At 34.4% G+C, this 17,275-nt stretch overlaps 3 protein-coding genes across 4 annotated transcripts in view; 1 reads left to right on the top strand and 2 right to left on the bottom strand.

Annotated features, from left to right (window-relative positions):
* LOC129241942 (uncharacterized) overlaps positions 1 to 11,509 on the bottom strand; it is a 36,482-nt gene extending 24,973 nt beyond the window's left edge. The window contains exon 1 of the mRNA XM_054878492.1: positions 11,414 to 11,509. Coding sequence (XP_054734467.1) covers positions 11,414 to 11,509 — 96 coding nt within the window. The remainder of the gene's footprint in view (positions 1 to 11,413) is intronic.
* Positions 1 to 16,631, bottom strand: part of LOC129242468 (uncharacterized) — a 91,475-nt gene extending 74,844 nt beyond the window's left edge. The window contains exon 1 of the mRNA XM_054879119.1: positions 16,621 to 16,631. The gene's annotated coding sequence lies outside the window, so the exon portion shown is untranslated. The remainder of the gene's footprint in view (positions 1 to 16,620) is intronic.
* Positions 1 to 17,275, top strand: part of LOC129242465 (sodium- and chloride-dependent GABA transporter 1-like) — a 150,608-nt gene that overhangs the window by 62,499 nt on the left and 70,834 nt on the right. The gene's annotated exons all lie outside the window — the stretch shown is intronic.

Raw genomic sequence — 17,275 nt, 5'->3', positions numbered from 1 at the left:
TTTAAAAGATGTCAATGTTAATGTGCACAATTTTATTGCTTTATCGCACTACGCCTAAGAAAGGTAAATATTTTCTGTGGAAATTCTGTGACATATAAATTAGAGTGGACGTCCAGAATTTTTAGGTTCGAAAATCTCAAATGTCTACAATTTTATATTGCTATGTAACTTCCTGAATCTTAAGACTTTATTTAAGTTTTCTGAACAGTGCTGTTTAATTTTTTTACTTTTATTTTTACCATCGCCTTAGCTAAAGACAACCAAGTACGGGAGTGACACGAAAGATGAAGAGTTCTCAAAAAAGTTGTTTCTGTTCCATATACCGATGCAATCAATGAAGAATATTATTATACAATATGTTAATCAAAAGGAGCGAGCAAAATGCATAAGTCGATAAATATAAACTATGGTTTTCCAATACAATTTCCTTGACTTTGTGGACATTTTCTTCCCCTGAAGACGTTGATGGGCGACCAGATCGGGGCAAATTTTCTACGACTTCTAGGCCTTCTGCAAAAGCCTTATACCACTCGTAGACTTGTGTTTTTAATCAAGCACACTCGCCATAGGCTTTCTGCAACATTTTCAACGATTCGGCACATGAAATCCGGTTGAAAACACAAAATTTGAGACAAATTTTTTGTTCGATATTTTGATCCATAGTGAAAATCGCGGAGTACACCTACGGTTGACTGATATAATTAAATGCCAAAAACAAGCTAATTGACAAATCACGCTGAAACTCTGCAACACTATAGAGGACAGTTGTACCGACATTCCAGCAAAAAAAAAAAAATTAACATATGTATAACGCGCGCTTTTTAAATGACCACTTCCCGATATTTTTTGACATAATGTACCTACCTATATGAACAATTTTCTATGAGCATACACAGGGCAGCTATCTATAATTTTGCAGGTTAAAAGTAAAAGATACGAGAATACTATATATTTCATTGATATCCCACGTGCGATATCACTGGAACTTTTTCCTTACACAATGGGATCTTTTTTAAACCTTCCTGCGGCTTTTATAAACGAGCCTAGTTTCGTTAGTGTAAGATGCACTATATCTGTTAATAATGCACTACCAAGCTTGTGAAATCTTCTTCTAGGTAGACCTTCACACTCACACAGGATGTGTCCAATAGTTTATTGCTAATCTGTAATATAGCAACTTTTACAATAATCATATTATGAAACTGCCTGCCGTCTAGCATGGTTGAGTACTTTGATTAAGAGGTTAAATAGTACTTCCTCCATAATTTTTTGTAATTAATAAAAATGCACAGTCACGTGTGCCACCAAGTCGGAGTCGGTCTTTGGTGAAGAATATTTGCCAACAATTGCAAATTGTATGTTAATTAAAACACACATTGTTTCACAGTAAATCGATGTAGAAAAGCTGAAATGGTGAACAAAACTATTTTGTGGTGTACATCTGTATATCTATGAAACTTCTTTATCAAATTCTTAAATGTAATACAAGAAATAATACATTATTACATAATACGTAGGCTGCTATTTAAATTTTGGGATATGACGACACTAATGTGAATTTGTCATATCTGGGATCGCCATCGTAAAGCTTGACCTTTTTAATGGTAATCGTACTCAATACTTTTTGTCATACAAGAGCTATTTACAAGTACTTGAAACATTAAAATGGGCAAACAATGGAATTAAATTGGCTCGTGAAGATTTTAGTGTGATGAAATTCTATGATTCTCGACGTGGAGCAGGAATGAAAGCTTATTCTGTTTTAGGAAGCTCTTGATTGCCTATACTATTTGTGGTGGATTTGTGAAGACTAATGATGGTTGCTAGTTGTAGTGTATAAAAATATATTTTATTTAAATAAATCGTACCTTGTTTGATTGCAGAGCTTAATATTTTTAAGCTGGTTACATTTCGAAAAATTTCACAAATTAATGTTTTTTTTCTTAAAATTTTGTACAAGTTTTGCTTGTATTTTTATGGGTGAACCGATGCACAGCTGTTAATTATTTCTGAACCTTACATAACCTTTTCAACACTTTCCAACTGACTTTAGTTTACTCGTGTGACACTTTCGCATGAAAATAGCTATTACAAAAAGAAAAGATAAATAAATACATAAACTTTGTGTGGACATATGCATGCACGCACAAGTTCATATGTATGTGTGCTGAAGCATGATTACATATGTACATTTGTATGTGTGCATGAGGAGCTGATGGGAATGTTGCGTTGTGCATTGCAGCGCATTAATTATCACAGCTTGACATGCGACAGTCGCGCCAACCCGCTTAACCAACTTTGCTAGCTAAAGAAATGCAGAAAAGCCGGTTAGCTGAGCAGATGAGTAGCTAGCTGAGTAATGCCCCAACTTTTTAAATGATTAACCTACGATCTGATGTAACAAGTTTGACTGATTAAATTTGTTTTTAATTACTATGCTTTAAGACAATTAGCTCTTTGACTTCTTTACCTCTTTTGCATTAAAATTGTAGGCTTTTAATGCGCAAATACAAAAGAAAAAAATTTATAACCGAAATCTGGAAAACTTTTACAACTACTCTCATGCTTTTGGAAGAAATGAAGTTAACGAAAATAGCTGTTTTCTTTATTTGTGGTTTGCTAACAGTATACGACCACCCTCTGGTATTTTTGCTTTGATTTTTCAGTATTATTGATAAATTCAAATATCACTTGTTTACAGTAAAAATGATATGTCAGGTTAGGTAAGCCTGGTTGGCAATAAGCCACGCATAGACCTTTTGGTCCCTAGCGATACCAGATGGAGACCGACCTCTATGAATACCTAAAGTAGACATCATGTAGGATCTCAGCGCTTTTGGCGAATCTAAGTAGGGCTGGGAGCTCCGCTTTTGAGACGTCTTCCAGATCCTCAAACAGTGGGGCTCCCAGGCATCTTAGTCGCGTTTTTGATAATGCCGGACAAACGCACAGAAGGTGTTCTAAAGTCTCCTCAACATGCTCTCTGCATTTTCTGCATTTGTCCGTGTTAGCAATCTCTATCTTGTACGCATGTGCAGCCAATAGATTGTGACCTGTTAACATACCTATGATAGTTCTGCATTCCTTTCGCGGGCGTAAGTACGAATTGAGTAAGTTTTTTGTCGTTAGTTCTACACATGACTTTTGCTGTTTTGCATGTGGTCAGGTTAGTCCACCTAGCTTCCACTTGCCTTTTCATGTGGTCGTCCATTTCATTGTATATTGTGTTTAGCGGTCTTGGTATGTCGTTCTCTTATTCAAATGGTAGTCTCACAGCACTTTTTGCTATCTCATCTACTATTTCGTTCCCCATAATGCCTCCCTGCTTCGTCGAACATTTTTGGACTTAATACAATATGAGCTTATTGCTCTAATAAAACATCTAGGCGCGCCTTTTGGAAGTTCCTTTATATGTATAGGCAAATGCTAAGATTTCTCACAATATGTGTACGAAAGCTTCCACCAGCGAGAGCGTCGGGTAGAAGATTCCAAATATTGCTCCAATATAAATTTTGAACCATGCAAACTGAAATTAAATTAACGTATACTAGAACATTTCTTTACAATGAAGTTCTGACTAAAGTTAATCTTATGTTAAGATCCGAAAATTTAATACCAATTTATTTTCCGGTAGCGCTCATTCGTTTCTATTCGTTTCGTTATTATTCGACTCAAACTCAAACATGCTAATATATTATATGTATGTGAATATATTAGGGTGGGTCAATTTGTATGGAACGATTTCTCTGAACATCGGATTCGGCTTCTACATAGAATTCTAAGAAAAAAAAAGTTCTTGAGAGTATAGCTCTAAAGTCAATTTCGAAGCCACCACATTTTAAAAGAAAGAGTTTTTAAGGTTTTTAAGGACAGAAATTTGGAAAAAACTCTTCCTCTTGCAAGCGAAAACTAACTAAAACCAAATAATTGTAGAGAGAGAAAATTTTAAATAAATGTTGAAATATTTTAAAATTCAATTTTTTGTTTGCTTTTTTACATGGGTTAGTTTAATTTGCATACAAAAAATTCACACAGCCATTTTTCCTATTACAATATTAAAAAATTACATACACATATTATTTACTTTAAAGCCCCATCATAGGGGGAATAAATAGAAAATAGATATAAAAAATAAATTCTACATACCAAAATTTCCTCAAGAACAAGTTTGTATTAAAAAAATAAAAACAAACATTCGTCATACTTTATTTAATATTAATCTTCACCTTAACCTTCACCTTAAAGATTTGTATGAAAGTGCCTTTCCGTCAATCCGTAAAAAACTACCTTAGTCTTGTTCACGAGAAAAGGGAAATTGATTGGACTTTGTCTTCCAGCAGTGAAAGATGTAATATTTAGTCTCTCTCAGAAAATTAAAAATATCTAGGAATAATGTTTGATAACACTGTGCGACAGTGATTTTATACTTTTATGGAGACCTAGTACAACTTGTAGGTATAGTAAAACTAAGAAAAATGGTATAGGAGAAATTTCCAATACACCCCCAAAATCTCGTTTTATGGCCATAAAACCGATTTTCAGTAGGTTGATGTGAAGAATCACTCCTAACTTCGTCAATTTCCATCCGATTTCGAATTTGTTTTTTTAGTTCGAAAGAACAAAAACAAGCCTTTTTGACAGTGTGTTGACAATTTTTCTGAAATGACAACTGACGAGACTGTAGACGGAAGTATTTGGAATTTTTTTATTTTTTCTCTATTTTTTCAACTTTGATATAATTTTTACGATATTATCCGATATTGAGGATTTTTTTTAGTACACTACTGTTATAGTAAATTTAATTTTGCGTCGAATGAGCTATATTTGACTATAATTGAATTAAAATTAAAAGAGTTGTGTGAGTTTTAAGATTTTATTTGTTTTTTTACTAATTTGGTATGTAGGTATAACTTACGCTAAATAGGAATAAGGACGTGTTTTGATGCGTTATTATAGACACGTAATATTTATTGGAGTATATATATACATAAGAGTATATTGTACTACATACAACAGAACTGGTTAAAACTTACGAAAATATCTGACATATTATAGCACATTTTTTTTAGTAGAAATATGGAAAAGCTCCCAAGTGTACCAAAGTTCACACTGTACATTGATTACCAAAAGAAGTTTGTTATTATAATTTAACCTTATTAAAACGTCAAAGTTTTATTGTTTGTTTCATTGAAATTCAAGAGATATAAATCAAAACGTTGCCATAAAAGTCGAATTTCTCAATATTCTCCGATGATGTGGCATCATCAGCCTTATCATAAACCAGATGATTGTTATTTTTATAAAACGGACGTAAACGGTCATCATTATAAAGCTCGAAAGCACATAAAGTATGCTGATGTTGGAACTGTTAAGAACCCCGTAGTCTTGGACGATATGATTGACTCAACTGCAGGAACTGAAGGAAGTTCAACTCATTGCTGATGATGATCAAACTGATAACAATAAACCTGATGATGAAGAGTACTTTCCGTCTGGTTCCAAGTCTTCAGAACGACACATTGTATCAAATTCAGATTTTCAGGATCTTTCTCGTGATTTACTTCTATCGGGAAGACAATCTGAAACGCTCGCTTCTCGATTTAAACAATGAAATTAAGTTGATGACGATGAATTCAGATGAATGATGATGATCGAATTTCTTACAGAGAAGTATTCAAAACTGATGAAGAGAATGACAAATGTACCGTACCATACTAAACTCCAAAGGGCCGTTTCCAATGCATTTTTAAGTTTGGAACCAGTTACATTGTGTACTGCACCGTACCCCACCGTACCATACCATACAATGCTGCACTGCACAATACTACAATAAATGTTATGTCTTTATAATGACACTTGTTATCATTTTCATGCTTCGATGCCTACATACCAAATTAGTAAAAAAAAAATAAAATGTTAAAACTCACACAACTCTTTTAATTTTAATTCAATTACAGTCAAACATAGCTCATTCGACGCAAAATTAAATTTACTATAACAGTAGTGTACTAAAAAAAATCCTCAATATCGGATAATATCGTAAAAATTATGTCAAAGTTGAAAAAATAGAGAAAAAATAAAAAAAATCCAAATACTTCCGTCTACAGTCTCGTCAGTTGTCATTTCAGAAAAATTGTCAACACACTGTCAAAAAGGCTTGTTTTTGTTCTTTCGAACTAAAAAAACAAATTCGAAATCGGATGGAAATTGACGAAGTTAGGAGTGATTCTTCACATCAACCTACTGAAAATCGGTTTTATGGCCATAAAACGAGATTTTGGGGGTGTATTGGAAATTTCTCCTATACCATTTTTTTTAGTTTTTCTAGAGCCACAAGTTGTGCTAGGTCTCCATAAAAGTATATTTAATTTTTTTTTTTTTTGTCACACAGTGTAATAGATTGACTAGGGAGGCACATGTTTTGCTGAAGGTATACCGCGTATTAAGGATTTTTCAACAATGCCGTAGAGTCTTTGGCAAAACCTGGGGTCTGAAACCTGCTCTGGTCTGGTGGATATACACAGCAATTGTCAGATCAATCATCACTTATGCCTCTGTGGTTTGGGAGCACGGACCTTAGTTTCATTTGGGAGGAAATTTGATGTAAAATTTCCATTGCGTCAGCAATGAAGTAATCCAGAGTGCATTGAAAGAAGTTTAATGGATACTTTCTTTACCGATGGGTCTAAGAATGAAATAGCTTCTGGAGCCGGTTAGTACTTAAAGCAGAGTAATAAGTATCATTAAGCTATCGAATAAATAGCAACTGTTTTCCAAACGGAAATTTTTGCCAATCCGAAATGGGTATGTAGAATGGATAATTGAGAGGAGATGGAGCGGGAAACAGATTGAGTTCTTTAGTGACAGTCAAGCTGCACTACAAGCTCTGGAGAACGCAAAGCAAACCTCAAGGATTGTTGAAGAACGTAAGAAGAAGCTCAATTCTGTTGCAAGACAGAATAAGCTTGTACTCATATAGGTTTCAGGACACTGCGGGGATCAAGGGAATGCAGTTGACGATGAATCGGCCAACTGTGGACCAGCGGTTCCCCCACAGAGACCAGAGTCAATAATCGAAATCAGTTCTGTAGGAATCAAGAAGTAGATCAGCGATTATGTATACAATTTACATAAAGAGCGATGGTCCGTTCTAGAATACTGCAGAACTGCAAAGTGTTTTGTGACATGCACGAACAAAAAAGTGTCGAGCTTTCTTCTAAAACTTAGACGAAAAGACATTTGCTCGATGATCGGTATTAGCACATGAGGCCAGCATATAACCACCATCGGGATGATTGAGGACCTGGACATGCAAGGCAGATAGCTTAGAAGAGACGGATAGCACTAAGAATTTTCTCTGTGAGTGTCCTGCCTTTGCTCGAACAAGGCTACGAATTCTGGGTTCTGATGTCTTAAGAATGAGTAATATTCGTTCTCTCAAACTGGGCCTCTATCGCTCTATTCTTTTCTATCTGTTTATTCTCTCCTTTTCTCCTTGGCTATACACCTTTTCACTTTCTGGAGCTTTAAATACAATGGTCTTTTTAGCCTGGGTGTTTTAGGAGTTACCAAATCTCTCTGTGCTTCTTGGCTCGACTTTTCAAATTTAAATTTCAACTTCATATTAATTAAAAATGGCTATTTTTAATTTGGGGGGCATAAAATTGAGTTTATAACTATTATGCTCTAGGGGATTTTCTTTCGTAGAATTATAATACATGCAAAATCCGAATCTGCTAGGAATGTTATAAAAAAAAAGGAATTAGACCGCTCTAATGCACATTTATATGAGAATAAAACATGAAATAATTTAATTTAATGTTGACGAATGTAAAATGAAATCCGCTACCAGCCTACATCATGTTGAAACATCAGTTGTGTAGCGGTAAATTTAAAGAATGGCAAACAAAATAAGGGAGTGAACTAAGGAAATGAAAAAAACTAATTTAATTCCGTGAAAATAGAGCCGACGAGCATATGAGAGCAAAATACATAAAATGTGACTGTGATCACATATCAATAGACACAATAGGCCACATGTACATTTATGTGTGTATGTATGCACGTACAATACGTACAAATGTACATTCAAGTATACAATACAGTCGGAGCGCTTTATAAAAGCTTTGTATTTAATGTTTTACTAACCCACTTTCAATATTCGCCAATTTACTATTTGTATATCTTATTTAGTTTTCAGTCTTCTATTTGTTATGCACAGTCAAACAATTATTTTTAATACCATGCAGTGTGCAAGGAAACACAACCCATTGAACGTACATTCATACATGCACACATCCATTCATATAAACAAATAAATTCATCCATGTAAATATATCTATTCATATGCACATTTATATGTGCATAAATAATTAACAAGAAATTGTGGCAATTGTTAATGTAGGAAATTGAACCGTGTATCATTTTATTATATGCGTAAAGGTCACTGGCTAATAAACTTAATAAACAGTAATTATCGCATTTCGATTGCGAATTACTAACCAAAAATTGGAAATAGTTTTTGAATCGTTTCGAAATCAATAATTCTACGAAACCTTCTAAAGCTATGTTTTTTGGATGAAGCGAGAAGAACGCGCATTTTAAGCTAAAATACTTATGAAAGTGTAGACAATTAAATGAAAGTAAAAGTATTGTTTGTTTGTTATTATGTATGCAAATTTGTTGCATGCAAATTTTTCATATTAAAACTCAAATACCTTTAAACTATTACAATCTCTTCTTTATACCAGAGAGTTCGCAATTGGCGCGAGCTACAAGCCAAAAAACTTAACTCTGAAATCCGGCGTGATATTTCTGATTGGATAAAATAGAGGGTACAGAAGAGCTTAAGAGGAATATTCGGCTATAGTATTGAAGAGTCTAAGGTTTGTGTGAGCCATGAAGTTAAATATTTCGACCACACATACATTTTTCAAGTTGTAAACCAGCCGGAGTCGAAGAGGTTTGTGCATGGTTACCAATCGGCAATGTCCGCGTTGGAAATCCGCTGTGGCACGAAACACCAAAGCAGTGGTCGGCAACCTTTTCAATGTGTTGAGCTACTTTCAAGATTTTGAAATAAACAGCGAGCTACTTGCACAAGCCAACATAAATTAAATAATACACAGTTATATTCGACATACAACACATGTATTTATTTTACTAATATACGTTCTATATATAATAAACTTATGACTTATAGTGCTTATACTTATGCATAACTACATCCATGTTCACACCTATCAATCGTAACAAAATTTTTTGCAGTCATAATGGCAAATCACAAGCGACTGAAAAAAACAACAAAACAGTAATAGTACATTATTATATAAAAAAAATATGGCAGATAAAAAGAGCATATTTAATGAGACGGTTGACATTCTGACTCATCGATAATTTTTTTAATATTTGCAGTATAATTTGCTACAGTCATTCGAATACAGTTATCCAAATGTATATCTGTAAGCCGATTGCGGTATTTATTTTTAATAAATTTCATATTGGAAAAAGAAGATTCACACAAATAAGTTGAACTGAATAACGCTTTCACTTTCAACGCAACACGACATAAAACTGAATACTTATCCTTACTTACTAAAGTCCATATACATTTTGTATTTGAACCTAAAGATTTTAAAGTCAAGTCACTTTGAAAAGCAATCAGTTCCATTTCTGTCACAGCTATGTCTTCGCCAAAGTTGTTCATAACACAAGTTGCAAACTATTGTATATCAATGTCCATGAAGGGTGAAACAACAAATTGCGTCACTAAAGCAATTTTGCTGAAATCCTTGAAACGATTTTTCAAGTTTTCCTTCAAGTTAGAAACTATTTCCATATGATATTTACTGTCATAGGGCTCTAATAGATATCTTTTCGGAAAGAATAGGAAAATGCTTAGTATCGCGGTTTTTTAGGATTTGTTCCCAAAATTCAAGTTTTGTAATAAATGCATTTATATCAGAAATCATTTCCGGTAATTCTTTATCCCTGCCTTGAAGCTGCAAGTTACTAATACTGGTATGATTTTCAGACTTTTGGAGCAGACAACGTGAGCAGCGCGAGCTAGCAGAATTGCCTTTGCGAGCTACCGGTAGCTCGCGATCGACGGGTTGGCGACCACTGCACTAAAGTATAGAAAAGTTGATTTCTCCGGTCGTCCCTTGGAAGGCAATGGCAAATCTACGAGTGTATTTCAGTCGTGAAAAAGCTTCTTGCAAAAAAAAAAAAAATAAATAGCTGCTGTTCGGAGGTAATACATATATACTTGTGGCTTCATCTACCCGAACAACTAACAAAGTATTTATGCACCATTTCGAAGGAATATTTAGGAGTTGGGAATCTCCACTTTCTTTTTCGAATTGCTATAGGTATACTTCGCTAATTTAAAGAATATCGAACGACTACTTTCAGTGAGGCAAATCGTGTGTTGGTGTATCTTAAGGTATCGAAGTATTCCTTTACTGAAATAATTTTTAGTATGGAAATTATTACTAACACGCAGGGGCTTGCTAATATTTCGCCCCTATCGCAACGATTCCAATTGCATGTAAAGTCTTGTGTCCTATTTTAACTAAATGGATTAAAAAATCCAAATATTATTTTAAAATAAAAAACTTTAATTAACTTTGTGGAACAACATCAAGACGCACACCACAAATAGGAGGAGGAGCTCGGCCAAACACCTAACAGAAGTGTACGCGCCAATTATTTATTTATTTTTTTTTTAATTAACTTTACTTAACATCAAACCGCCAACTGATCTTTATGAACTCAATTATTTTCTTCGCTACTACTTTAAGTTTGTAACAAATCAGCTCCAGCTCTCAAGCAGCGAAAATTTTGAGAGCCAAAATGTTAATGATCAATATCTTGGTACAAAAGCATGAACATATTTATAAGGTAGTCTTCAAAACTATTTTTGAAACGATCAGAACTAACACTACTTTGATCCATTGAAGACTTCTAATCATGCTATTCGTTATAACTCTATCTCTTCTCAATTAATGGACATTTTAGTATGGCACCGGTGGTTCGCGTACCAAATATTGAGAAGTTTTGATGTAGGAGATAAGAATTACAGTTGAAATTTTCAGCTTAAATCGATTACAGCCCGTAGAGATCAGTCTACCTAGCTAAAATGTAATCAAAATATATACATATATAGGTTGTGCCTTCGCTCGAAACTGTTGTAGACATTTGAACTATGTTAAATTTCATATAAAATACCACATATGATTTTTTCAATTAATAAAAGTAATTATAACTCACACGCCCTAATGCGTAATCTCTTATTCGCCCAAATATTTAGTTGGCGTTCATTGGATTTTCGGTATAGCTATGAACTATTACTCACCATTAAGATCCAGTCTTTGTCAGAGCATAGCTTCCTTAGCTACGTTCCTCCATTTACCTTCTTCCAATTGTTATTTGTTGGTGTGGCTATTGGTTGGCTATTGGCTAACAAGAAGATTGATGTTGTAACACATTTTGTTTTGATCTCATACATATTTACCGATCATCACCTTCAATGCACACCCTATTTCAATTCCCACAACGCTTCATGCGAAACTTTTAATGCTAGAAAGAGTGATAAAAGTCTTCATCTGTCTTCAGGTCATGTGTCGTGCTCTTTCTCCCTTTTTCAATGGCCACAAATCTTATTCTTTGCAGATTTCAAACAGCTGACGTTTCCTGGCGTCTGATGCATATATACCTCATCTATAGTAGTGTAAGTTTCATTTTTTAGTAGCCACACCTCGTATTTTTGTTTGCTTGTTGGTTTAACTCTACAGCTTTGAAATATTTTTCACTACATGCAGTGTGTTTGATAATTAGTTATATAGCACAGGAGGAGGAGCTCGGCCTAACACCCAAAAAGCGTGTAAGCACCAATTATATATATATATATACATATATAGCACAGAATTTATAGTTAGAATTATATAGAGTTTTAACAATTTGTTTTTTATGTAATTAAAAAAAGAAAACAAATTGTGAAAAATTAACAGAAACTGTAGTTTCAAACATAGTGAAAGTTAGAGAAAAACTCAACAAATTTTCATCAAAATTTCAAACTTTTTAATTCTAGAAAAATTAAGCAAATTAGAAAAAGAAACATAGAAAGTTACAAAAATTTCTATACAAATTTCGAGTATGCAGGGTATGCAGGCCTACTAAATTTTGGAATAATAAAGTGGTGGGTGTTTAGGTTAGGTTAGGCTACACATTCAGGTCAGGCTCACATCCCATTGTGATAACGCATTGGGAACTTCTCCTGATCTTCAAAACAAAAAAGCAATGGCAACATTTCAAAATCTTAGAAGATCCGTAATTTCCCCAGCACTCAGATCTTCCAATTCATTAATAAGTTGTCCACCTAGAATGGTGAATCTATATGTGGATATTGTAGGACGGCAACAGAAGGTGAGCAATCGTCTCCTGCTCTTCTTCGTTTAGACAAATTCTACAGAAGTTATATGTATGTCTTAATGTTAGACGTCCGCTTAAACGAGTTATAGAAATCAGTGTGCTAAAGCTAGGCTCTTTTTGTTTTAACAGGAATGCTGTATGTTTAGCACTGAGAATCTGCAACAATTGTTCTGTAGGTGGGTTCGTCACCGTCTTTTATTCGGCACTCTTAAAAATTTCTCAAATATGTATACTTTAGCTTACATGTTTGTAGGAATCCTTTTCTATATTCTCGTTAGGAAATGTCTCGCTGGTTCATCGGTTCTCTGATTCTTCCCGTTGTCACATTGGCCAGAAACCCAGGTTACATTTAGATTAAATGACTAGCCATCTCGTTAAGAGATGTGAAGCATTTCATTGCTACTTTGAAGAGTATCGACTGCTGTGTGAGGGATTTTCTAGCCGCCTGGCTGTAAGTGAAAATGTACATATATATCATTTCCCGGATTCGCATCACAATGTGCCATATTTGCTATCAGTTTAGCCTGAAAAACATTGCAATAGTCGGGGAGTCAGAAACTAAAGATACGGGTGTTTTCTTGTATATAAAACATTTTCGAGTATTCATTTATGAAAAAAATGTGCAAGGCCACCAAAACAAAAAACAAAAAAATAAACAAAAAAAAAAAAAAGACAAAATTCGACGCAAATTTATAGCCACTTCAAACTTGAACTTTATGGTTTCAAAAACCAGTGGCCTATAAAACTGCATATTCTAAAAATTCTGACTAAATAATTTGAAACTCGATGAAGATTTGTTGATTGTTTTTTTTTTTTAATTGCCCAAAGTTTGAAACTTCGATTCGTATTAGTTTGTGGAAAAAGAAATCCATTATTTTCTAGGTAGATGGCTGCATCTTGTAAAGTATCGATCAAACAATTTAAAGTTCATGCTCGATGTCAAGGCGACGACTTTCACACTTTTGCTCTTTTTTGTTTGTTCCATTCAGTTTCGAGTAAAAGGGTGCTAAAGATCGACCATAAAACAGTTTTAAAGCGTTTGCGTAAAAATCTTACACAAAAACAATGGATCTCCAAACGAATATAATTTTTGTAGGAGAGAGGATTTTTATGAAAAATTATTACTATCAAATAAGAAACAAAAAAATTGTGAAAACTTGTCAATAAGTCTCTGTGCTGTAGTTATTTAAACGCACTGTACTTTGAAGACGGTCACGAAATTTTTACTGCTGGGTTCATAAGTATGTAAATTGTCAGTAATTTTCTTTTGCCGGCTTTTCTCAGTTCTGAAATGTGCTTACATATGTATTTTGCGGTTTAGTTTTTGTTGTTTCAAATTAAGGTCCAACTTGACACTGGCCCTGACAGTCGCACAGGCAATTTCAGTTATGCATGGCTGCAGTCGGCGGGTATTGTGTGTTGTAGTAGAACTCTTACTAAAATGTGTTCGTTCAATTTGAGTGAACAGAACACAAGTCAGAACCAACAAAGTCCAACCATATACATGTACATATGTGTATGTATATATGAATTTACTTATACGTATATATATAAATTCGTGCTCACTATACCTAACAGGTAATACGAATTCTATGCTTTTTGCGGTTTGGCGAGTAAATAGTCGTGGACTTCCACACTAAAGGGAAGAGTAGAGAAAAACTGGATGTTTCTAACCTATTTATAACTTGTTACAAATGCATTCATGTTGGCATGTATGCATGTATACATATAGATAGAAGTAAAGAGTTTCGCAGTTGGCTTATCACATAGAAGCGCAGTTTTATGTTCCAGTTGTTGCTCCTCTTTTTTTATTGTTTGCTTTCAGTGGTTACTTACTAACGCTTAAGTAATTCATTTCATTCAAGACTGGGCGGCACTCAAGTGTACGAGTATTTTGTTATTTTAAAATTAAATTAAGTTCCACTTGGTTGATTGATGTAATGGATCCCGATAGATTTTCTCACTACTTTTATGATTTTGAGAACTGTGTTTGTAGATATGTAAATGCTAACTTGCTTATGTAAATATATATGTATGTGCGTATGCGTGAAGTACTGCTTCAACCTCATTACTTTGTTCAACTGTTTGTGCTTTTTACTTCGAGATTTTAGCTCATTAAAATAACGCGGGGAGTGACTGATGATTAAAAAATGAGTGGAAGGTGCATTCACCCCCTCACTTAAAAATTTCGTTTCTAAAAATATTTTGTATTTTTCTCAATTGCAGCACAATCTGATAAGAATTTTATTTTTTGATTCGCAGAACTCTTGAATTTCGGAGAACTAGAAGGTGTTTTATTTCCCATCTTTACGAAGTTAATTTTATTGCAGCTTTTTGGCATGGCTATGAACTGCGTGGTGTTTACACATACTTCTATAAAGTGAGCACTAGTGTGAGAAGAATTCTACTTGAAGTCTCGGCTGAATTTTCGTTTGAGGAGCAATTAGCCTAGAAGTTGAATGCAAATGATCAAGTGCTTCGTTGTCGCTTTGCATCAGTTAGAAAATGATGAACAGTTTAAAAAAATTTTTTTTTTTTTCAGAAAAATCGCATTCTTATCTCGATGGCTATGCGAATTGGAAAAATGGTCACACATATAGGGGCAAAATCCCCATGAGCGTGTCCATGATAGGTATGTTTTAAGTGCGACTCCATTATTGATCTATTTTTCGTCGAAAATGAAGGCGACAATAATGTTATGGCCAACGAATAGCACACTACAAAGACATGCTAACCATTTTTTTGGCAGTGGATGAAACAAAAAGTTTTTTCTATTGTAATAGCGGTCGCTTCTCGGCAGATAATGAAAAACTTTCGAGTGCATTTCTGCTATGAAAAAACTTTTCATAAAAAATCTATCTGCCGCTCGGAGTTGACTTAGTCGACTGTAGGTCCCTCGTTCCCACGACAGTCGGTTCCTCGTAACCGGAACAAACCAGATTATTACTGCTGTCACTTCAGCAGCATTTCTCGAGGAATGTTTATGCCGCTACAACAACAACAGTAACAACCGTGGGTCCCTCCGTTTGTGCACATCAAGACGCACGCCACAAATGGGAGGAGGTGCTCGGCCAAACACCTAACCGAAGTGTAAGCGCCAATTATTTATTGATGTTTTACATGGAAAAAGAGAAACTCTAATTTCAAACGATCTTTTGCACACAAGGTTCGTAAATCCTGGAACTATGTCTATAATTTACAAAACTTTCAGGCATTTCAACATAATGGCGCATAATCATAGTCGTACACAAGTCAGTTCCACAAGGTGGCGCAAAATTAATAGTGCAATTTTGTTTTTTAATAACTATTTTACTAAATAAAAATGATTTTGAGTAATGGAAATCTTTTTTTTTACTTTTACGCGTTTCATTGTTTATCTGCTTGTTTGCTGCAATTCTTTAGTGTCCAATACGATTGACGTATGACGCCATTTACAAAAATTATAAATTTTATAGGGCAATTAACTTTTGCGCCACCTTGCGTATAATAAATTTTTTATAATTATTAATGTTAGATCTAAACAAAATAGCATCACCAATTGGTTACGATCAAATTACTCAAATATTACCCATACAATAACGATCTACCCTAACGCACAAATAAGGCTCAATTAATATGGAAATCATTTCGTATCATGCCCATCTTGTTAAATATCTGTTTGTATCATATTTGTGCAGCAATAAACGTGTGTTTGCTTTTGATTGTTTCTGTGTTTATTTTCTCGGATGCCGTGACTGCAATCAGTCAATGCCAAATGCGCAAAAAAAATTTTATCATTGAGTCGTCAAATATTGACCGTTATTTTAGTTATACCTTTCATTTTGCTCTTGTTCTTGTTGTTTATGCGTGATAATTAATGGTAAACAATTGCAAATTGCCGATCGCATTTTTTATGAAAATTGTACACTAAGTATTGTTCAATTAATGTGCCGAGAGCCTTGGAAGTGATTATTTCACATTTTTTATCTAATTCTACTAAATATTTGTGTTCGTTCATATCTGCCTTTGAATGCATGATGCATCTTTTTCTAACAATGTGTCTGATGATAAGACTCACAATTTTTCATTAGCACTTAAATATACATTGCAGAGCCTGTTGTGTGTGGGTGGCGTCAATTAGTCAGAATAAACAAATTTACACTTTTCAACGTCTTGTAATTGCCGTTAAATATTTGCTTAAAACCAATAATCACTTGCATAGAGGAATGTTTGCATCTCTGAGTTGGAAAGAGCAGGTGGAGAAGGATTTGGCTTCACTTAGTGTGTCCAAATGTTGCCCCGGTTAGCACGAGAAAGAAAAGACCGGTGCGCTTTGTTTTCTTCGGCCAAATCGCATAAGCGGTTTTCGCGTCAATCAAGAAGCAGAAAAAGTAAAGATATACACAGTATGTTCAATAAATAACATAACTTTTCAGATGTTGAATAAAACACGTATCGTACTGTGTTTGAAAGCTATTTTTTATTCAAAATAGTCTCCATTTAACTCGATACAACGTTCAGAGCGATCAACCAATTTTTATGTCATCTAAGGGAATGTTCTTTAACACCTGTGTCACGGCTGCTTGAATGGCTGGAATATCATCATAAAACGCAACTTTCATGGCAGTTTTCAATTTAGGAAACAGAAAATAGTCGCATGGTGATAGATGAGGAGAATACGGAGGGTGGTCGATGACACAAATAGGTTTTTGCCTTAAAAATTCACGAACATTTTCGGTTTTGTGAGGTGGTGCATTATCAAGCAATAAAACCAGCTGTTTCCCCTCTGGATATTCAGGTCTTACACGAACAATTCTTGACCACAAACGATGTAAAACTTGTAAATAGTATTCTCCATTAATAG

This window comes from Anastrepha obliqua, chromosome 3 (genome assembly GCF_027943255.1).
Source record: "Anastrepha obliqua isolate idAnaObli1 chromosome 3, idAnaObli1_1.0, whole genome shotgun sequence".
Taxonomy (NCBI): domain Eukaryota; kingdom Metazoa; phylum Arthropoda; class Insecta; order Diptera; family Tephritidae; genus Anastrepha; species Anastrepha obliqua.
The sequence above is the reverse complement of the archived record's forward strand: the minus strand, read 5'-3'. Positions and strand labels throughout refer to the sequence as shown.